The 23,623-nt window shown below is 40.9% G+C and overlaps 1 protein-coding gene and 1 long non-coding RNA gene across 4 annotated transcripts; one reads left to right on the top strand and one right to left on the bottom strand.

Annotated features, from left to right (window-relative positions):
* Positions 1 to 417: 417 nt before the first annotated feature.
* Positions 418 to 13,644, bottom strand: SLC13A5 (solute carrier family 13 member 5). Of its 3 annotated transcripts, none has more exons than XM_065732150.1 (13): positions 12,949 to 13,182; positions 10,133 to 10,261; positions 9,206 to 9,342; positions 7,771 to 7,985; positions 7,429 to 7,600; positions 6,177 to 6,299; positions 5,448 to 5,660; positions 4,566 to 4,687; positions 4,164 to 4,282; positions 3,408 to 3,569; positions 2,050 to 2,187; positions 1,208 to 1,332; positions 418 to 1,110 (listed from the first exon to the last, which is right to left on the bottom strand). In XM_065732150.1, the coding sequence occupies exons 1-13, from the start codon at positions 13,051 to 13,053 to the stop codon at positions 1,017 to 1,019; spliced, it is 1,854 nt and encodes a 617-aa protein (XP_065588222.1). In that variant the 5' UTR covers positions 13,054 to 13,182; the 3' UTR covers positions 418 to 1,016. The 3 variants fall into 3 exon arrangements, with proteins under 3 accessions (XP_065588222.1, XP_065588221.1, XP_065588220.1); XM_065732149.1 differs by adding an exon at positions 13,624 to 13,644 and having other exon boundaries at positions 1,109 to 1,332; positions 12,949 to 13,056; XM_065732148.1 differs by lacking the exon at positions 12,949 to 13,182 and adding an exon at positions 12,557 to 12,729 and having other exon boundaries at positions 1,109 to 1,332.
* On the top strand, positions 12,942 to 19,628 carry LOC136045917 (uncharacterized). The gene is made up of 3 exons (XR_010621936.1): positions 12,942 to 13,017; positions 13,586 to 13,711; positions 19,565 to 19,628. It is a non-coding gene; the product is annotated as an uncharacterized LOC136045917 (long non-coding RNA).
* Positions 19,629 to 23,623: the final 3,995 nt, after the last annotated feature.

Raw genomic sequence — 23,623 nt, 5'->3', positions numbered from 1 at the left:
AACATCTTTTCAGAATGGGAAACAGAGAGAAAAAGAGGTGAACTGACTTGCTTGAGGCTGTACTGCAAATCTGGAAACAGAACTTCGGTCATGATCATAGATATCTCCACTGCAACACAGTGCCTTACTTCCTAACTTCATCTTCAAGGCTAAATAAACATCATTCATGTACAACAACAAGATGCATCTAGTACAACACTGATCTTCTGATAGACTTCTGCTTCAGAAATTACATGAACAGGTGCTACAATTTTGTCACAGGATCTGGATTCCAAAGTACACAATCAGCACAAGCCCTATTATCTGAGCCCTTTATTATTTGCAAGGCCTTCAGTTTGAGCCTTTCTCTTGCTTGTTTCCACTTCAAAATTCTACAGTTAATTACTAAGGTGGATCAAGGGCTAATCCAGGAGCTTTCCCAGTAGGTGCTTCACCAGTCATTTCCAAGCTGGCACTAACAAAGCACTGGTTGGCATTTGAAACCACATCTACCTGGGGTCAAGGGAAGAAAGATTCTTGGCCCTTCCAGTGTCAAGGTGCAAGAAACACAGAGTCAACATAATTGCTGATGACATCATCAGAATCATGACTAGCATAACATCACACTATCTTGACCCTCAATAATGGTGTCTACATGCAGTGAAATCTGGGAATGAAAATAAGGTGATGAAAAACATTTGCATGGTGACTTGGAAAGAGTCTACCACAAGGCTGAGTCCAGCCTAAAATATAACTATCTTTATACTAAATAAGTGACATCAGGAATTTCTCTGTACAGCTGCTGACTTGTTGATAAATGTAGCAGTTAATGAATTGTCAGCTCTTAACTGGGTCCATTGACAATGATTTACAAGCGCATACCAGTGATAAAGTAGTCCAAACCATATGATACAACAGCTTACCCTCTCTTTATTTAATAAAGTAAGATAAATTCTAAATCTTGACCTTGGTTGAAGATGCAATGGACCACTTGATCATACTTAAGATCCAAATATATGATCCTTAGGGTTGCACAATTAAACAGCACATTTTGCTCCAGCATGACTGGACTGAGTTGGTTCATACTTGATCTGATGTGTGACTCCTGGAAGGTAGCACCTAACACTGGATCTGAAGTGGTGACAAGGCTCTATATAGTGCTTCAGGCAATAGGGAGTAGGATTAAGCGACCTTTCCTTGTATAACATATGAATTCTTCACTGCTCACTGATTAGTTGTGCTGTTTGCCCACGCTGGGAATGTGTCAAGCTCAAATATAGGTCTTCCCCATGTGTTGATTGCCAGTGTGACACAGAAGACTCCAATGATGTTCATTACTATTCCAGACCTAACCTGCAAGGATAGAAGTCCAAACCAACAACAACCGATTATCAGCACAGCAAATTATAGTAAGGCAGATGCTTACAAAAAAAAAAAAAAAAAGGAAAGAAGTATGATCAAACTAAAACACAGAAATAGACATAGCACCCTATGTTCTTGCTTAGGTAGAAATACCAGGGTATACACTGTCCAAAGTTTTTCAATGCTTTGCTATCCAACAGATCTAGGAGATTTAATAGATGTTCAAGAAGTTGCTCTTATTATTAGTTAAAGAGTAGCTTCTGTGCCCTTCGAGTCTTCAGTCAGAAAAGTTAAGCACAGAACTTGGTACTGTGTGATCTACAGGCAACCAGAGGACCGAAGTCCAGGACAACTGATGGTTACCTTCTGCTTTCAGGTCTTCTATCTATCTTTGCCAAAGCTCCAGAAGACACTGGAAAGCAACAGCTGCATTTTAAACCCTTGGTGTTTAAGAGACTTGCACTTGTCACTTTTGAATTCCAATTGGACCAGACGGTACGTCTGCCAAAATCTACAAGAAAGGTAATGTTGCTGCAGAGATGCGAATCTTTTCTGCAGTAAAGAGAAGGCCATAGGGTGTTAGTTACAGCCCATAAGAGCTCTCAGGTACTTTGGAAATACTAGGCCAAGAAAATTTAACTCTCATTGTATTTCAGGATAAGTACAGTAGAAAACTTCAGATGAGAGACCAGGCAGATACCATCTTACCATGTCCAGAACCCGAATGTGGCCATAGGAAAACACTATTGCATTTGGAGGTGTTGCAACAGGCAGCATGAAGGCAAAGGAAGCACTGAGAGTACCAGGTAGCATAACGTACAAAGGATGAATCTTGACAGATGCTGCCTGCAACAAAAAAAAGAAAATTATTGTGCTAGAAGTGTTCCAAAGATAAAGTGAACATTTCCCAGACCTCTGAGACACTCAGGTTAATTCCCTGGTATTACATCACCAGAGTAATTTTCAAGCATTTTATTATGGAATCTACATGCACTCAAAGATAACTTTGGTCTCTCTCTTTTTGCCACAGTACTTAAAAGAATGCTCGATTCTTTCTTGTTGTTTGTTTTGCTCTGTGGTATAATTTGGAGTTCTGGTCAAGTTTACCCAGTGATCTTTTCTTTGACCTTGGACTGCATTTTTGGAGCGTTTTCTGGGTTAATACAAAGATGAAACTGTAATTACAAGGCATGAGGAGTAACACATTTAGACAATTACATAAATTCTGTGGGACTTGGAACTGAAGTGACTAGTAGCATGGCACCTTCATTTGAACAATTCTATCTTGATGAAATGATTTAGAATAAAGTGGTTGTACGTTCCCAGTTAAATAAAAATATATCCTATTTTTTTCCTTCATACTTGCATTTTCATTCTGGTTAGAAAAGGCAGGAATTGCATCTACTATTAGAGCAAAATTTACCATGTTTTCCTCCCTAAGGTTTAAAATTGTTCTATCTTAATAGAGAAAATTAAGTATTCCTAATAATCAAGCCCACCACTTTCTGTATTCTAGTGTAAATTATGAAGATAAAGGAACCATCCAAAGGGATGAATAGAAGAAAGTGGTGAATATTTTTTTCTTTTAGATTTTCCAGTTCTGAGTTGACGGTTCAAATACAAAATGACCAGAAATAACTGATGCAGTGTGATCTGTATTAAAAAAAAAGTGACACCCACTTCATTTTTTCCATGGTCAATGGTTGCTCCCTATGGCAGGCTTGAAGTGGCTTCCTGAATTAGCTTCTTCCCCAAAGAAGCCGGTATCTCAGACTTCAGGAGTATGGATAGGACAAACTGGATTAAGTTTGCATTCCTACTGCCTGTCTGCTCACAATGTTACAAACATAGCAGTGATGTTAGGGATATAAATTTGACTCTATGTACCAGCACCAGATAAAATCACTATCCATTATGGTATACTGTCAGATGGACTGTTTTGTTACAGGATTTCAGAGTAACATTAGAGCAACATTCAAGATAGTAATATGACATTGTTTTGCCACTAGAGACTGTTTACTCCTGATCTGTTAGTGTATAGCATAACAAGATGGAAGCAATCTTACCATAGATGAAAAGACAGGTAGGAAGAGGGTAGCTGTGGCAACATTACTGGTGCACTCGGTAAAGACAGCTATAATAAGGGAAAGTACTGTTGCAATGGACCAGGGTGGGATAGATCCTAATGGAGTCATTTGATGACCCAGCCAAGCTGAGAGCCCAGAGTTCTGATAAGAAAAAAAAAAAGTATTTTTTCAGTGAGGTTTAGAATCCATGGCTCACAAGCAGAAAACTTGTTATGTGTAATGTTCCTAACAAATAATGCTAAATGGCTCGTGAATTATATAAATGCCCCTCTTGAAAGTACAATAATCTGTCACAAACACTAAAAGGAATTCCTTGCCAACTGGACAGAACATTCAGCCACACTTCTGAAGATTTATGTCCTTTAAACAAACCTCAAATGGTCCTGGAAATCTTACAAATGTACTTAATGCTTCTACTTATTTCTAGTCAGGGGTGGGATTGGGATGACAACACAAATTAGAAACCCTGCTCTTCTTGTCTGTCCAGCCAATGAAGGTCCCAAGCCATCCAGGGCTCAGATAAATTAGATAAACTTGATCAGTGCATGCAAGTTCCTGAAAAAAAGAGGCAGAAACATTCACCTTTCCACTGAATTTTTGCTAATTTGTGTCTACCTCCAGATGCAAACATTTCTACTGAGTTTGGCTTTGGGTGCATGCCCAGTAATACAGGACAGGAAAACAAACCAGGGAAGTCCACCTCTGAGTTAGAGAAAAACAAATGTCAGAACATACTGCGCTTGCATCAGCCAAAGCAAAACCTCCTCCCAGCAGCAGCACGATGCTCCAGGGCATCTTCCTCTGAACCACATTCCAGTCTAGCAGTGGGGCTGATAAAAATGGCTTTTTAATATCTAAAGTGAGAAATGAAAAGCAGAATATATTTCAGGAGAGTGAAGACATTTTGTCTCCAGTTCTTCAGGATACAAGAGAAAGGTCCAGCAGACAGAGGTATGTTATTGAGAAACCTGCACATGTAAGAGTAAGGACATACAAGCAGGGAGCTTGCCCAGCCCTGCCCAGGATGTTTGTGAAATGAGCTACCCTGAAGAAATGCATGCAAATCAACAGTATGTTTCTACCATGTTAGCTGGAATGGGGTAACTTTCACAACATTACAATGCCTCTTTTAAATACCTTCTTCAGTCTGTTCAGGGTCAGACATGCTTGAATTCCAGCCTATGAATTTGGGTTTATTAGCAGGAAGGATAAACAGTAGCAGGGCAATAAACACAGCAGGAGCAGAATCAGTGATATATCTAAAGAAGAGAAGAGAAGATAGCTTAGAAAATAAGACACCTGTCTTCCAGAAGATGGCTGCCTTCCAGCACTGCAATCAGTGTTCCTTGTCATTATGATTGAGATCTATATATTAGCAAAATATATGCTAGTTCATTGCTAGTTCCAAGGTATCTTAGACCTGCCACAGCACAAACATCATAAATGAAATCTTCCGTAATACACATTAATAATCAAAATCACATATGAAAATAGCTCCTGTGGGCAGGGTTTTCTCTCTGGGAGGAAGCCAAGACTCAAAAGACTGTATTCCAGTGGTCTGCAAGAAAATTACCTGGAAGATTTTTCCATTGCACATTTTATGTTCTTAATATGCCACATTCTATAGCATTAGGGGAAGAAGCTACTCAAAGCAAGGAATCAATTTCCCAGTGGTTTCTATACATGCTATTTTTTAGAGATGATAATACCAAATACTTAATTACCACACCTAAACTCGTGCAAAGAAAACGCTGACGTACTTCTGCATGACAGAGACCAGACTACAGAATTTTATCTTCCTTTAGGAAGCTCAGCTTGGTCCATGTCCCAGTCTTCAGCCTTCATTTCAATACAAATTGTCAAACAGTTTGTAGATCTCATGCATGAGAGAGAATCCAGCACAGCAAACAAATTCTAATGTGGTTGGAATTAGTGACCCCCAGTCAAAACAGAATGTAAGAGAAGGGGACTCTGATTCACATCCAGGGGAGTATAGGACGAAAAAACCTCAAAACTTACTTTTCTCCTTCTGGAAAGAGCATGCTAGCCCAGCCTTTTACAAAGCCTGGGTGTCTGGAAAACCACAAGAGAACCAGCAAAGCAAACATTATGAGGACATTGAATTCAGCGTAAGAGATAGGGCCTAATTTCTTCATTTCTGCTTTCAGCACGTTGTATGCAGCTTTTTCTTTAGCAGTTCTCACTGTTCCACATCCCCAGCTTTTTTTAAAGCTTTAAGAAAAGGGAAAAGAAAACAGTGTAAGCATTAACATACTGGAGGAATTTACCATGCTTTCCACACTGAAGCTGTCCCTTTTCCAGACAGGCACAGACTAAAACAGAGGCCAGGAACAGATAAATGACAGCAGTGTCAAAGTATTTCATATGGACATGACAATTTTCACAGAAAAAATGGAGTATGTGAATGGATGTAAGTCTGTCCAATTTGGTGCAAAAAGCTCAGTGTTGAATCAAGGGCAGCAAAATATATGCACACTCTTCTAGGACTGAAATTCTCACATTTTAAAACGAAAAAGGCATTTCTGTCCAAACATTACACAATTGCCATAGTGTGACTCTCCGCAAACATAAAAGGTTGAGAAACTTCAAAAGCTGCTGTGAAATGCAACTGCTCCCAGTTACAGAATAAATAACTTGTCAGTGCTTTTGTTTTATCCATAAACTTGTGAGTGACCTGATTTTCATTAGCTGAGTGGTTTACATGATATCAAGTAGTTAAATGCTTACTTGAATCCCATGAAAGAGCACTGTAGCCAAATCCAAGCTAATACTAACATCAGAATCATGTTTGGGAAGGCAAACCCAAACCAGGAAGCAAAATTCACAGCATCATTATTGTTGGGGTACAACCTGAAAAGAAAAATGCTTTCTGTGTTAATGACAAAACATTTAGTAACCTGCCCTCCCTTCAGTAAGTTGTAGTGACAATTAGACATGTAAATTCAGAACAACCATTACTAGTAATCATAGGCAATGCCCATAGCCTAACTGAATAGAAAGGTATCTCTGGACTTCAGAATAGAACTTACACGATACTCGGATACAATTTTCCCTGCATTCTACATTAAAGCAGACGGGACCTCATGCTTGTATTTTAGCTCTCAGTAAGATAAGCACTGCTGAAAGATCTCCGTATCTGCTCATTTATCCCATGATGTGATGTTTTTCCCTCCTTCCCCTTCATAACTGTAATAGGAGAGCAAGAATTTTCTTTTGAAGTTAATAGCTGCACTTCTGCTCACTTCAGCAGAAGACAAAGTTGTTGGCTCAAAAGACTAAAGCTAGAGTTTTAAGAACAACAGCTTTCTGTTCTTCCCTGCGTCCACTACTGGATAAAAAACAGCAATAGTAAATTTCCAACTGGGTGATAAAACCAAAGGATAATGTAGCTGCTGCAGCTTAAGTATTCCAGTAGGATAGAATGCTGACCAACTCTTGTGGTCTGCAAAATTTCCACTGCAAAGAAGGTTATAAATAAATTCCCAAACTCATCATAGAAAAGATTATTTTGTGGATAACTCCTTTCTTTTACAACAGTATCTATACAGTTTCCACAGCCACAGAATGGAGAAATAATAATACAACAGTGGCTAAGCTATTTTTACATATTTTCAGTGTGTTTATGAAAAGACTTAATCATACATTCTTTTCAAGATCCTCACTGCAGTTGGCCTGTTCACGTGCTGCATTTTACTTTAAAAAGAGGAGGCAGAAGAACCAGTATCTCATATTCAGCCAGCTGTCTGTCAATTACTAGCAAGTATTTCTAAATTTCTCAGATCTATAGTACCATTGCACAACTGCCTAAAAAGTGCTGGAGCAGAAAAATAAGGCCCATCACTTTATATACATTTCTCACTTGCCATTCATCAGCTGGTTACTGAACAGTTTAACAACTAAAACAGCTAACTCTGACTTTAATGTGTTGGTCACAAAACTGCATGGCAGTAAAAGTAAAGAAACAGCAAGAATAACTTACTGATTCATCTGTCCTTTCAATACCATGTTTGGCCCTGTTCCAGTGAGTGTTGCAGTTCCTCCAATGCTAGCAGCATAGCACACACACAGTGTCATTCCCTTACATATACGTTTCTTCATTTTCTTTTCCTCAGAAGATCTGGTGCCATCAAGGACTTGTCCGTTGCTTATGACTAAACACAAAGAACATGACTCTCCTCAGGTTAAGTTAGGGAGGTATGAAGTTCAGGTCAGGGCCCCCCGTACTAGCACAACAGAGCAGTGAAATTGGAGGGGATGAATATGTGAGCTCTGAGTATGACAAATTGAGTTGAATCAACTAATTCCTTTAGCAGGCCCTTACCCTGAACAGGAGTGGGATCTGATGCATTCTTTTCCTCCAGTTCAATCACTGTATTTGTTTGGCCAGTTGCTTGTTCCATCATGGTCACATCATACTCTGTGTTGTCCATTTGATCCAGGACAGCTTGAACAATGGGAACCATCATAGCAGTGGTGGCTGTGTTACTTATCCACATGGACAGGAAGGCAGTGACTATCATAAACCCCAGCATGAGGCTGAAAAGAGAGAAACAGGTAAAGGAGAAAGGAGGAAAAAACAAACACTGCTAGGCTTTGCAGTTATTGTAATTTAGAGAGCAGAGACCAGACAGGGATGTTTGTAGTCTCTGATAATACAAAGCAGGGCCAGATACCCTCCTAGCTCTACCATCTTCATTGAAGGAATCTGAGAAAGGCATTTTGCTTCTTCGACCTATGAGAGATTAAGTTCACACCACCTTGTTCCCAGTAGCATGAACCAAGAATTTATCCAGATTAAAATAAAATGAAATGGCAGTTCTGTAGAAGTGAACCACAAAACTGTGTTGCTTCCCTGACCACTGCATTATGATTGAAAATTGTGCTTTTGGATCTTACAAACTCGGCTTAATCTGTAGACACAAACTAATGGATAGTGGATGCTCTTCACTGCCACCACCACCTTTGCAACACTTACTCTGGCCATGTACGTGGCACCACTTAAACATGACAGAATGAGCACATGGCTTTTAGGTGATGACCCTGTCTCCATTCACACAGATACTGGTGCAGATCCTGCCTCACCGATGACTTCAGGCCACGATAAAAGGATTTCACAGGAACTGTGAATGCCAGCACATACAGTAATAGGTCAGCTGGGTAGCAACAATACAGGTGAAATCATAGCTTTTTAGTTGTACAGAGACTCAGCCTAAGAAGGATGAGAATGATTTAGCTCACCTTTCTTCAGACAGGAACAAAACAGGCATTTGGATTCCACTCAGATAATTACTGCTTTGCAGGTGATAAGCACTTCTTGTGCATGAATCATTTACCCTATTAAAGACCAGTGGGACAGCCTTTTCTTTTCTGATGACTATACAGCCAGTTTGTATTTGAATCAGAAGTGAATGCGTGTTATTTGGAAAACTGAATTTCACTGAATAATCTTATCCAAGAATCAAACCATGGATGCACTGGCAAATATAAGAGACTATAGAGACTGATGCTGACATAAATACGAAAGTATTTTTACCCCAGGTCAGTTAGTGGACTTGCAGTCACAGGTGTCCTCCCATTATGGTGTTTTTGGCTAAAGGGCAAATAAACTGTTCCTGCAGAAGACTTCACATCTGGAAACTCTATACAAGTGCAGCAAGAACTTCTTGGAGCTTCCCTCCTCTGCTGACTCTTGAACACCACACCTAGGTCTTTGCTAAACTTACATGGTAAAGAAGAGCTAATGTAAATGTTCTTACAGTGCAGGCTTCACCCCAAGAATCAGCAGGACTTTCAGAGCAATCCTTTTGTGAAGATTCCACTGTTCAACAGAAATTGCAACAATCAGCCCTCCAACAAAGAGCATGTTTGTGTCATTTAGATACTGCAAGCACACCTGTAAGACAAAGAAGACAGATCAGGGGACCAAATTTTTCCTCTTGCTACCTTCATTAGTATATCCTGACTTCCTCTCAAAGCCATTAAGTGAACCAGGCTTCACCCCAACATTGTCAGGAAGAGCAGTGGCAGTCTTAGAGCTGCTTCCAGGTTTTGGAACTCTTAATTCCCTTTTTATGTGCTGAATGGCATAAACTGAAAAAAAAAAAAGACTGGTAGACACTTGAAGTACTATGTAGGTACCAGAAAAGCTAAGCTCCAAAATAGATTTTCCAGCACCTTTAACAACCTCTCCCATCCTAACTAGCTTTCTGGCCAATAATAAACCTGGGCTGCAGTACCAAAATGCAGCGTCTCACTCTTGGGCTAAAGCACTGCCCTTTAGCACAAACAGCCAATTATCCTTTAGCAGCACGAGCTTCGAAGGAGACACAGTGTACTTGCAGACATTATACTGTCTACACTGCCAGAGGAAGTCTGTCTCATGCATTTTGAAATATCCCAGATGTTAGCAATGCTCTCTAATCAAGTGGGTTTTGAACATACAAACTACTGGCACTATTGGGAAATTTTCCAGCAGGATCCATGCCCAGAAGTCCTTTCGCTCTACCACCCCAAACCCCACATCTTTTACATTTTGGGAAAAGACATATTTGGTTCAGCATCTTTCTGTACCACAACCCTGCTCAACATGTTCAGAAACAGTACCACAGAAACTGAGTGCTTTCCTGCTATGGGGATCAGAACAATGTATATCAGATATAGATGGAGTAAGAACTGTTCCTTACTGATTTAGAGCTCTGAACTCCAAGCAGAGGGAAAAATACAACTGGCATTAGTGAAGTAACAGCCAGTGGGATAACTTCAGTGCACCAGTACACAGCCATGATGATGATGATATATGCACATTTGGCTTCCTGCAGTATAACAGAAGACACATATAAACATATTAAGCTATTCTTACAGATAAGAAGCACACAGCTATCTCTTCTAAGGGGACCAAATAATCAGTTGACTGTCGCTTAACAAGTTATGCAGACATAGGTAGCAGGGACACAAGGATTTAAACTCGTACAGTTTAAGTCTTGTTCAGAAGTCACTTGCATAAAAAGTCTTTTTGACCATGGTGTGTTCTCTAACACCCTCACATAAAATGTAGGGCATGAAAAAAAAAAACCTTCCACAGCTAGGTAAGTATAGTTTGCAGAGTGCAATTACCTCTTGGCAGTTGAGGAAAGCAGATTTCACATCCGGGTGCCAAGAATTTTTAACAGTGTTTGAGATTTGGGCATTTCTATTTTCAGTTAACTATTTTTAAATGAATGCTACATATGAGTATTTCCTAGTATAGATGAGTAGACTGATTGACATTCACATGTATTTCAAGTGTGTCTTAGTAATACACTTGAACCCAGAAACTGTATCACTGAATAATTTAGAAGTAATACTCTTAACATTTAGAACTCTTACCTTTTTTTTTTTTTTTTTTTTTTAGTGGTCAAGGACATATGATATATTAACTTGCTTTCCCAAATCATACTGTGTTTATGTAACAAGGAGATTCCCTCTGTTGTAATGTGACTCTTTATAGCGTTGGTCACAAATTTCTCTAACCTAGGCTTCCTTGGTTTGGACTTTCAAAAATGTTAGGAGAAGCAAGCATTCATTAACCTACAGTAAACAGTAAATGGTGTTTTAAAGCTTTATTCAAAGCATTCTGTTAAGTTTGTTCATATTTAGAGTATGCGTATATAGAATCTGATTCAAATACACAAGTGGGACTTTATTGCAAAAATAAATAGTGTTACTTACAGTGATACTTAAAAATTGCTGTAAAGTTATATTTATAAACAGGTATGTGTTTTTCTTCTACTTCCTTCTACAGTTGAAGAAACAGAAAACAGTCCTTGTAAGTGTGTTGGTTTTTTTTCAGGTTTAGAGGAGATTAATTGCAGGACAAGTTTTGAAAGAAGTATTTCTTTAGAGATTTGAAGATATCAGACAGAAATATTTTAGTTTCTTTATAAATATGAAGTGAACTTATGATTGAATTTAAGCTGTACAGCAGTAACTAAGTGCAAGAAGAGAATGTAGTTAATCTTTTGACAGGATGAAAGACATGCAAACAACTCTAGGAGAATATTATTTTAAATAAAACTCACAATGTAGAAAAAGCTGGTTACAGTGGAGAGTGAATGATTTACACGAAGTTCAAAAATACAGCCATGTTTATAAATTAACTCAAACAACCACAGTCAATTTGAAAAACCAAAGTTCTGACATTAAATAAGTAGCTGTACCCACATCTACATGTGGATGTGATCTATGGTAACTGTCTCAAAATAAATTCCTTGGTGCCTCTGGACAATCCAGAGCAATCACTAAGAGTTGCCTTCTCACCAAGAGCTGAAAAGCAGCCACCACTTGAAATAGTAGTCTCGTGTTGTGTAATATTGTAATTTCCCAGATAAGACTGATGACACAATATTCCTACAATTACTGGAAAACTGAAGATATATATATTTTTTCTTTTTTTTTTTTTCAAGAAATTGTCCTAGTATTGATCACAGTAGTGCCTAACAGCCAGAAATTCCTTTCCTCAAAGCACCAGCATTCAAGCAAAGAGTGAGGCCGTTATCTGACAGGTAAGCCAGAAGGGCTGGCAATTTTTTTATTTTTATTTTTTGCAATCAGATTTAAAATGCCTGCACAACATTTTTTCTGTGGTTTAAAATATATGGATCAATACAGTCAGATGAAAGACTGCATTTAGCCCTAGAATAGCTGAAGTCCTAGTAGGCCAAAATAGTGTAAACAGAGCTTTCACATTTTCCCAACTATGCTACAAGGTTTTAAAGATAAAACTCTTTGATATGTCATTCCTGCTTTATGCTGGTGTAACTGCACTGAAAGCAAAGGAGCTGTGACACCCCCATCACTGGAAGAAGACGGATGTGGAACACACTTCATTGAAAACCATCTTACAGTCACCGCATAACACACAATGCATGGCTTCCTACTGCTTCGTCAGATGAAGAATGGCACTCAGGAGCACTCTTAAAAGCATCTCAGCAGCAGGCCTGGAGAGCCCAGAACTCCTGCCTTTCAGTCCTTGAACTGCCCACAGACGGTTATTCCTAGAAAACCTCGAGTGCAATTCTACATGTCCGAGCCATCATATATGTATTGCTGGGTCAAAAAGTATTGCATACAATTTGCAAGACGGGTTGGGTCTGTGGAAGCCCAGGTCCTGGCACTGGCACGTCCCTCTGGATGAACAGATGGGCCCAGGGCTGCTGTTCTGAACTCCTTATGTGAGCTCCACTGCCCAGCACCAGCAGCACTTGAGGATCATTAGGAGCAAACACAGAACACATCCCAGAGCCCTAGGACTCAGGGGCTCACTGAGCTGCGCAGAAACTCCTCCGGGACAGAGCGCCAGGCAGTGAAGGAGACAGTGAGCCAGGGACGGAGCGGGCAGCGGGTCCCCACACGAGGGAGGCGAGCGGGCTCCGAACCGTGGGAGCGGAGAGTGAGTGGGTTCCTTCGGGGCAGTGGGGAGCTGGAAGACCGCTCTCCCCGCATGTTCTCCGCAGGTACTTACCCGCGTGGGCACGGCGACCGGCAGCGGCAGCAGCAGCAGCGGTGTGCACAAGAGGATGGCGAAGGACCGGTATCTGAGCAGCGGCCGCGGGCACGTCGGGGCCATCTTCTGTGGGGAGACACGGACAGGGCGCGAGCAGCGCAGCACCCGCTTCCCGCCGCTTTAAGTAGTGGGCGGCGGGGCCGCAGCGGGAGGGACATGGAGGGGGGCGACGCGACCCGCCCGCGCCCTCGGGACACCGGGTCCGCCCGCGCCTGGACGGGGCCGCTCCCGCCCCGATGGGGCCGGGCTTGCGCGGAGCGGTGCGGACACGAACCGCGAGCGAGATACCGTCCGGCGCAAGCCCGGCCCCCCGCCCCACGAGTGGGGTCACTCATCCCTGCGGTTCCTGACTCCCACAGACAGCCCTGGCGGACGCGGAGCAGGTGTGTGCAGACCCTGCCCCGCAGCTGGGAGATCCCGGCCGGACCCGGAGTGAGACGGAATCCACCAGCTTGGTCCGTATGGGGTCTTGTCCGTACCGTGGGGCTTTCCCCTCTTTCCGTTCCTCTCAACCAAGAAGGAAAGTTGTTCGATAGCCGTGTTCCGAATTATCACCCAACTGGGACACCGTTCAGGAAAATCTCTCTGTTCACAGTGCCTGCAGAAAGCTGCCAGCGACCTAGTGCACGTTACCTGCAGGACCAAATGCTGTCCCAGACTTCTCCAGGTGCTGGATGCACAGGCTGATGGCAAAGGAGGACCATCTCTCAATTACACAGTGGTGAGGAAGGACAGAGCTCCCCTGGGGAAATGCAGAGTTAAACCTGCGTTGGGGGAATCTCCCTAAAACAAAGGTCTGTGCAGGCATGCATGACTGTGTTTCACTGCCTGTTATTTTGTTAAAGAAATTTTGTGTCAATGATCTGGATTAAAATAGCCCAGGAAGGTTAACAAAAAAGTTATTTTTAAGCCAGGTCGTTTCAGTGATTTATCTACAGTTTAGCCTATACAGAATCAGAAGTGATGGCACTACTGAGAGGATGGCAAGCACTGCTGACATGGCAGAAAGAAATGACTGGAGTGGAGGATGGAGGGACTGAGCACTAGACAAAGAATTTGTTGATAATTTTTGCTCCGCTTCTCTGAAACAAAAGCCACCTGAAATGGAAGGCAGCAAAGATGACAATTTGATCCTGCAGACTCCTTTTACGATTTTATCAAGCTGTTACTCTTAGAAGTAAGGAATTTCAAGTCTACAGAAAGTAATGAGGGAGCTCTGACTATAGGTTGCGCTGTTTGTCCTCTGCTGAGCAGAGGATCTTAAGTGATAGAAGTTCAAAACAAGACATTCCAACGTTACTGTTCCATTTGTAAAACCAATGAATGTCCATTAAGAAAAACAGTAGCCAACTGGATCTGTACAGATTCCAAATCTTCAGACCTTCAGCAGCAATCCCTCTGGGTTACCTACCAACACAGAGAAAACTTCACACCAGCACAGAGCCTAGCAGAAAGTGGGCAATCAGCCCAAACCTGTATTCCCGTGGCCAGTCTCCAATGACAAATACTCCCTAGTCATAAAACAAAAAGGACTACAAGCACTCAAATGAGAAAATGGAAAGACTTAACTCTAAAGGATTATTAATACAGTTCATTTTGTCCAACAGACCAATGTAAATATGATTTGCTATCTTCTGCTGTTCATATAGTGACCAGTTTGCAGAAGGAGCTACCTTTGGAAGGAGAAAGGGAGGGATAAATTGAGTTCAGAAATCTGAATCTATGGCCAATCATTTCCAGCAACTGATCAAGTTCACCTGATGGCGCCAACCTGCCCTAGCTGTCTTGCAGTTTCTTAGCCAGTTGTACTGGCTCTCATTGGAGTCTTCTCGCACTTGATTGATCTGGCAAAAAAATGAACCCAATAAAAAAAAGCAGAAAGTTTTCTGCTGTGTTAGTGAGGTGAATATGTTCAATGAAGTGTTCAGTGAGCTCCAGAGCCAGCTCAAGAGACTGGGCCAGTTATAGCTGGAGTGGGAAGAGTGACAGAGGCAGAAGCAGTAAGCTCCTTTAAAGACAACAGGTTCATAGTCAAGCTTAGCAACACTGTCAGTAACATGCAGAGCCTCATGATCTTCCTTTTCATTCTGTAGATACCAGAATAAATGCAATTTCCATACGATGTGAGCCATTGTAATGAGTTTCACTCAAAAGTGGGACACGGCTGGAGGCTCATTAACACTGGCCTGCATTGTTTGGGTTAGTAGAAAGAGACTAGATGTCAAGTCTTCTTGGGAAGCAGGAGTTCCAGGATCAATAATTCAAGTGGAAAAAATGAAAAATAAAGATTTTAGTATAGAAGCTACTTGTCTGATTTTTCTTATCAGTTACTCTCATTATTGCTGGATATGAATGGTCTGTGGCAAGGAGGCTTTACAGGCAGCAGATGATACACAGATTACAGTTTATTTGTTTAAAAAGCAAGCTTTTTGGTCTAGATAACTGCTATTCCTCTCTAGACAAAAACTCTTCACAATTTCATTTTAAAGTTATTTCAGAGTTGCTGGCTCCATGCAACACCCAGAGGTACATAAGTTTAACAAGATAATATTAAATGAGGACTGTAAGACCTCTAATACTTGGCATTGAGAAACAAAAAACAAAACAGCTGACTTTAAGGCATTCTAGGACAGCAGGAAAACATCAGTCTTCTACAGAGACTTTTGAAAATCTCATTTTAAAAAACAGCTAGTGCAGAACTTACCTCTTTTTGAAGCTTGCCTTAAAAAGATGCCTAGAAGAGGTCTTTTACAATAATGTTATGCCATGTAAGCTTGCATGGAATTTAAATTGAAAGAGTTATTTCCAGCATTCAGCAAACATCACTGCTTTCTTACTTTCTGCTTTCCCTCCAGTCAGTACTTTCACAGCCACTGCCAGTCCACTCTGTTGCTTTAGGAGCATCTTTCAACTAAGTTCCCAGTGGAGCATCTGATATTTTTCCAAGAAAAGCTTTTCAGACTCAGAACGAACAGTCCTTTCAGTACAATCCCTGTGCCCAACAACTCTCTACATAAAAGCCCTTATTATGAATATTGAGTCAGTGGGGCTTTCTCAGCCAGTGTGTGTTGCTGATCAGGCATACTTGACCTAGAATTGGTATTTCTCACATAGTTTGCAAGAAGCCCTAAAGCACAATAAAATGTGACCACATTAAAAAGTATGCTGACTACTGACTACAAAAAAGAAAAAGTGTGAAAAAAAAGGAAAGAAAATGACATAAAATCTTTGAATTTGAATTGGCAATCCTGTAACCTCTCCTTAGCTGCCATCTCATTAACATATTTGTTCAAAAGACTCTTCTCTGCTTCATTACATAATTTGTGCCACATAATTCATACAAACTTTAATTATTCCCAGATCTAGATAATGGCTTACATGTCCTACTTGCTTACCTTCTTTTTTTTTTTCCCTTTTTTCCCAGAGATAAATAGGGAAATGAGGGGAGAAATTTTTCGGGATGGGAGGTGAACCAGACTAATTTCTGAATAACATCTGGGACATCTGTTGTGTACACCATTTAATACATTATACAAACACTTGTAAATGATTCTTCCCAACATCTCTGTAAAACATAAGTGTTAATATCATTGCCCTATTTTACAGATGGAGAAGGTCAGTTAATATCTTCAGCATCTCCTGTACCTACAGTTCCACACCTGGTGGAACAGCTGCTGAGCGATATGGTGCCATGGGGCCTGAAAGCTGCCTGTGGTTGTTGCCACTTCAGGCACAGAGAGGAGATGCTGTCCTGTGGCCCTGTTTGTACTAGGCAGGAAGGAGAGATGGAGGTCTCCTGGACCCAGAGGCCTCTCTGTGAAGCTGTGATGAAGAGAGCATTCCACTGCCACTTGGACCCTCAAGACACAAGAGGTGGGTGGGCAGCTTCCCACCTTCCTTTTCAGAGAGCCCTGTGCCTTTAGTAGACACCTGCAGTGGGCAGGAGAGGGCAGGAGAGCCAGGGCATTGCAAGGTAGAGGCCAGCTGGTGTCACCCACCCCACTGCAGTGGTGCAGGAGAACACCTTTATCCCCAGCTGCATCAGGAAGCTCCAGACAGCAACCCTGCCTGCTGCATACACCCTGTACTGCAATTAAATGTATTTGGAAAAAAAGGAAAGAAGTACCTCATAGTTCCTCTAAGGAGTATTGAATTAATCTGTATGTGGAACTCACACAAAAAACTCATGCCTGTCTGGTACTATGCCATTTCCTTCACTAGCCATGAAGTAGAAAACAAGAAAGATTTTTAATGCATTTTCACATTACAAATTTGCTGCTTACTTGCTGCTTTCCTGTGGAGAGATTTGCACCATGGTCCTGTCCTAAGCTGCAGTACAGAAGGCCCATTTTCTCTTTTCACATAATATAATGGGTAATTTTACAGCACCTGACAAGAGAATCAGTGCACAGACCATGCCAAACACTGCAGTTTCCTCAGTTTTCCCTCAATACTGATGCTTCTTTCTGTTGCTGTATTTGTAATTAAGTGATACTACATCTTTTGGGGGTTAGAATAAAAGGTCATGACAATAGCATCAGTTGATGTGTCTCAGCTAGTAGCTAGGCCATTGGGCAGATTAAACAAATACTGTGAAACACTGTATTTAAACAGAGTCAAACTCAATGAGGTCAAAGAATAGGATTGCCTCATTTTTACTGGATCACAAAGGAAAACCAGTGCACAATCTCTTGCAAAGAGGGCCTGTACATTTTATACTGAAAGGTTCTAGGGGATGTTTTGAATAAATTTTGCCTAGAAGTTCTGATAGATGTCCTTTTAATTTCTTAAAAACTCATTCTGACAGCAAATGCATTTCTTTGTTCATCCATCTTGACCATGAGAAGCTTCTGCTGATGTCTACGGCTGATTTCGGTAGGACAACTTATCTTCCCTAAGAAAACTGCAAGAGTTCACTTTTTTACCTCTTCCTGGCGCTTATTTTGCTTTGGTCACCCTGGGTGGATGGTGTTATTTTGCTTTGGGTTTGATAAGCTGTTGATAATTTATGTTGCCTAATCTTGGACTTTCCATCCACAATGAGAAAACAGCAAATGTGCTGGGTAGACTGTGTCCAGACATGATGTCAGAGCTTGGAAAAGGGACAGCTACTGTGCCTTACATATGTCCTTTAAATAGCTGAGCTGGAAGTATGTATGTCCTTTCAGGCAGCCTTCCTGATCTTGTAGGCCATAAAGATTGGATGGGTTTGCCTCTATTCGCTATGTTCCCATGACCATCACTGTCTGTCAGGCACCAGTGTGTCCTGCCATGAAGTCCAGGTCCCTCTGCAGTGTGAGCATGCAGCTGTGTGGGTGCTTGGTTGCTGGCCAGTGTTAACCCACTATATTGGTTCATTACCATTTTCTTTCCCATTCTGTTCTTGGAAGCAAATGAGATGTGTCTGCTGCCAATTTCTCCCTCCACGCGGCCCACTGCTTGTGATTTCTCATTCACTGTTCAGACTGTGACAAACCATATGAAAGACCATCAAACAGAAGTGCACGAGCAGGTAAGAAATGCTCAATTTTCTTGCAATTAGCATGAACTTCTGCCAACCTTGAAATACAGTCATGGTACAGTGTCCTATATTAACTAGATTTGAATTTCTGCATCAGGTCCAATGCTCCTGCTCAGTAGGGATACCTAGAGGAAGTTACCCAGGACCATGTCCAGACAGCTTTGGAAGATCTACAAGGAGGGAGACTTCATTACCTTTCTGTGAGAACTACTTTCCGGAAACCTACTCACAAAATACATCTGTTTGCATTTAATCAAATACTATATTTTTCAGTAAAAAGATTAAGCAAGCATTGCTTCACAGCCAGTGTATTTACAATCTTGTCTCATTCTTGCACATACATGTGCCTCTCAAATTACACTACTCTGAACAGGGCAATATCTTCCCTACTGTAAGCAGAGATCAGCACAAAGATCTCATAGAACAGATGTTCTGGCCCAGGCCAGTTTGTCTACTCTTATACTGAGTGAAACCTTAGAGAATTGTTTCAGAAGACAGGAAGAAAAAATAATCTTTTCTCCACAGTAAACACTGCATCTTCAGTAGAACTATATTGACGTAGAAATATAGAAATAATTCTTATAGTTATCTTGGATAATACTTCCAGCTGAACTTGAACTGATCCATAGGTAGTAAGTCTCTTTCCTCCCTATATCCCAGGTAGGATGTGAATCATATCACTTCTCTTTGCTAACATTCCTGTCTGTGTTTCAGTTTCTAAGGGATATCATTTATTTTCAGTCCAATTAATTAAAAGAATACTTGCAGTTTTTCTCAGCCTGTCCTTTTCAGCGTGGTTCAGGAAATGAGGTATTACTTTGTCTAAAACTTTCCTCTTCTGTTAAATGAAAGAAAGTACCAAGGTGAGAAATAGTTTTTCTAGTTTGGAATTACAGGACCCAAATCTTGAAATAAAATTAATCCATGATAGTTACAAGGATTACTTGATTAGTACTGTGTTTCTTTATATTGTTCTGCTGATAAATTACATAGAAACAGGAGGGCAATAAAACTGAAACCTTAAAAACCTTAAAACCCTGCATTGTTTTACAGAAGGCTCTTTATAGGGTACTCACGATTAAATCTGGAAATAGAGAAACAACTTCAGACTGAAACTTCATCTCAGCTTTAGAAAAAGGCATCAAAGATGCAGTAACTTTTATCAACAAAGAATAAAAGTGACTTGCTACTACAGTTCAAGAGCAATGAGTGATTCAGATTTTAATTCCGTATCAGAAGAGGCTTATAGCAGGTTTCACCAGAAAACTCTAGAAGTGATGGGAGTTCAATGGCTGTTGTAATTTCAAACATTTCTGAACAAGCTTGCCTTAGGAATGTACTTGTTCCACCCTGTATCAGCAGGGAGAACAGCTTATTTAAAAATGTTTCTTCTGGAGGAGAGGAGGAAATAAGAAATTCAGAATTGTCATGTTGAGTGTCATCAATTCCTCCTGCCTTCATTGAGGACTAAGACCTTAGTGTTTTTCAGAGTATAATTTCCTTACTTTGGTGAACCACTCAACTTAGGGCCCCAAATGCTCAGCCCTGGGAGATTTAGGTACATCCAAAGATAACTGTCAGTGTTCACATCATGGCATGAAACAGTCCAATTGGAAACTGCTAAGAGCTGGTAAACTCTGATCAGTGTTTAATGAATTGCATTTAAAAGCTTGTTAGAATTCTCCAGACACATCTATAATGGGATTTTAAAACATGGTATAAACCTAACACTAAGCACAGCGCTATGAAATTACTTTCTGTCTTTGGAAGCAGGGGGCAGGATTGAAAACATCTGTTAAAGGCTTACTGCATTATGGATGAATTTAGCTTCTTATTTTGCACTTGTTAGCCAGTTTAGTGTTAAAATCTTAATATTCTTGGATATCTATCGCATCAGTGGACTCATCTCCATACAAACATACACTCTGTTAATTCTGGGGATTTATCAGGAACTCCTTTATTGCTCTTTAAATCTGTTTAAGGAGGGCTGGTGAAGGTAATGGAGCATGATGAGAGTCCATAAACAAAATAAGTTTGGAGAGGAGCTGGGCAGGCAGCTCATGTTCCACAATCTGAATCTTCATGTGGAGAAAAGAAAACATTTTCATTCCCTTTGAAAAGTGTTTTCAAAAGCTTTGCTGCCTACAAAAACAAAACCAAAACAAAACACAACAACCTGAGAGGACAGCAAGCAGGCAGGGCATGCTGTTCACACGTCTGGGTGTCATCAATAGCCTGCTGTGTGGCACAGTGCCATGGGTTGTCCTGCATGGGGCAGCCACAGGTCACACCTTGTGCAGTCAGTAATCCAAGTGGCAGTGCTTGAAAAGCGCCGAAGTTCTCTGGTGCTAGAGAAAAAAAAAAAAAGCTCTATCCTTTCAATTCATTATTATTATTATTATTAATTATCATTGGGGGCTCGGTGCGGGGCTCGGGGCAGGACGTGCTGCAGTGCCACCGCGCGGCTCGCGCTGCTCCTGGCGCGCGTCCGCACGAGACCCGGGCCCTGAGGCGAAGACGAGCAGGTGCGCAGCTCGCTGCCTCGTGCTCCCAGGCTGCGCAACGGCGCTTCCTCATTTACTCTTGGGCCGTACAGCTTTTAGCTGTCTTATCATTCACGCCTAAAGTCTTCCCGTGACGTGCTGTGGGGAGAAGGTCCATGTGTGCAAATCTGAGTGCCAGCAATGAGCAGTTTGTGCCAGCAAAAAGAGAGCCACTTGTGAACCGCTAGAACGGACGAGCCAAGTGAAAGCACATCTTGTGAATGTGGATATCGTGACTAGGTAAGGATGGGAAACAGCTTCTCTTTTCCTCTTGCTGGTTTCAAAATCCCCTGGATTTGTAATCCAGTCGGTCGAAGTGGAAATAGCTGTGGTCACTAGATGGCAACAAAGGACCGACGAGTTCCTTCGAGTCCGACAGGCGGAGCGCGTCAGAGCTTTGCCGTAGGTTTGTCGTGGAAGGAGGGATTTGAACACGCACCGGTGACACCCTGAAAACGGGCAGGTTCACTTAGCTTAGCAATCAGGTGTTCCACTTGTTCGAACAGACTTTGACCCTTTTGAGGCCTGTGCACTTATCATTCAGTTATTTGTATACGTGAAGTGTGTGTGTCTACAGGTAAATATTTATACTGAAGAACAATCATAATCTGTGGTGGGCACGCTGGTCGTTCAGAAACAGGAGAAAAGACTTTTCTTGCAACTGCTGCAAGCAAGTTGCCACTTATAAGGCCAATTACAGCCTGTGTGTTTTTCAGGAGACACATAGCTTTACCATTCCACTTGACCATGAACTGTTGAGACTTTGGATGCTGTACAAGTTTGGTTTTGCAGCCTGTTCCCCCCGTCCTCCAAATCAAAACTAGCAGGATGCTTCATAATACTTAATGATAGCACAGTTCTGTAAACTTGCTTTTTTCATTGCTAATAGTAATTTCTGGGCTTTATCTTCCAGTTTCTGTTCCAAATATTTTTCTCTTTGTATCACCATAATAAATTTATAAGCTCAGAAATGGAACATATTATGGAGATTACCTCCTTGAACAAGGTCCCTGAAATAATCTCCAAGTTTATGTAAGGAACCTTACATTTGATAATTAATTATGCAAACCTACCTTTAACATACCTTTAGGTAATCAGAACAAAAGAAGTTGTCTTTGTTAATTATCATGAAAATTTTCATTATGAATGTTGTAATTATGCATATTACTGTGTATACTGTCACTCATGGCTTGAATACCTTTAGGCAGTATTATTTTCCTTCCATTGTCACTATAAGAAAGGGCTAATGAAAATAAAATGGCTGAAGTTGGAGGCACTGCTGTTTCATTTCAGGCTAAATTATTCTTCATGTAACCTTAAGTTATTTGGCTGTTTTAGGAAGCCAAATGTGTGTGACATAAGTAATTACAGGCTCTAATTAATCTTTCTGGCATGTAAGATATGCAAAGTGCCTCTGCATAACCAAATGATCCACCAGACCACTCATCTAAAGGAAACTATCTTATTGCCCAAGTCTGGCATATACATGGTGAAAAGTATGCCTTTACATCAAAGGTATAACTAATTAAACTGACCTGTCAGTAAGCAAGAATCTTACTAAGTTGTCTTCAAGGCTCATTACTGCTTATTTGGGCTGAAATATGAGCTCATTTCAGACAGCTTGTAGAACCAGCTTCTACTTGTTATTACTGTAGTCATAACAGGTATTCCCCTTTTTTTTCTTCCTCTCCTTGTCATCCAACCATCATAGGGAATGTATTACTTCTAATACTAATCTGCAAATAACATCATAATAAAACAAGCTGTAACAGAAGGATGCTGTAACAGCTTACTGGGTTTCACAAAGAATTATATCTATGCTGAGGAAAATTACCCACAGATCCAAACTTCGAGAGCTCACACTTGTTTCTTTCCTGTAACGCCCAGAGATGAAACACCCTAAATTGATAGAGTTACTTGCAATCTGCAAGCCAATGCAAAGAGATGAATTATACATCAGTGCTTGTTACTCAAGAACATCAGTTTTTCACAGCAGCAGAATGGGAGAACAGTCAGGACATAAGCCCAAATGAATGTGCACCTAAGATTTTGATTGAAATATCTCACTTCTCATTTACTGCTGATTTAGGTACACTTACTTAGAAACTACCTAATTTAGAACATTTGGCAGGATCTAGCTTCTCACACCTTTTGATGGTAAGTCTGGCAGAGGATTTCATTTGAGGGTCACTTGACGGTTTAGCTTGGCCATTTGTGCCATTGTAGTTAGGTGATAGGTTTCAATTCATGTTTTCTTCTTAGACTGTTGTGTGGTATCACTGATGGTGTATCAGTGAGAGATACACTGGCTTACAGAAAATAAGCCAGAAAAATAAGTGCAAATTCAAGTGTCATTCTTTTTTGTTTGTTTGTTTTATTAAGAATAAGACACAAGACCTTTTTTGTTCTTTGGTTTCTAAACCCAAACCAGCTCCATTTCTATTTTCTGCCGCTTTCTACATTCCAGACCCAAACAGTTGTCATATCTGAATTCTGAATTTTAAGCTCAGAGAATGGTAAAATGGCTTAAATCTCCATCAGATTGCTTTGAAGTATTGTTTTTAAATTT

This window comes from Cyrtonyx montezumae, unplaced genomic scaffold, assembly GCF_038088225.1.
Source record: "Cyrtonyx montezumae isolate F1298 unplaced genomic scaffold, pur_monq_1.0 scaffold_15, whole genome shotgun sequence".
NCBI lineage: Eukaryota > Metazoa > Chordata > Aves > Galliformes > Odontophoridae > Cyrtonyx > Cyrtonyx montezumae.
The sequence above is the reverse complement of the archived record's forward strand: the minus strand, read 5'-3'. Positions and strand labels throughout refer to the sequence as shown.

What these genes read in the sequence shown, in the direction of transcription:
- SLC13A5 (XM_065732150.1), bottom strand. Translation starts at nt 13,053, where the DNA reads ATGGCCCCGACGTGCCCGCGGCCGCTGCTCAGATACCGGTCCTTCGCC. An exon ending in CCCTGAACAGACTGAAGAAG is followed by an intron (nt 4,283 to 4,565) that starts GTATTTAAAAGA and finishes TTCTCACTTTAG; the next exon opens with ATATTAAAAAGCCATTTTTA. An exon ending in GCAAACAGCACAACTAATCA is followed by an intron (nt 1,111 to 1,207) that starts GTGAGCAGTGAA and finishes TCACCACTTCAG; the next exon opens with ATCCAGTGTTAGGTGCTACC.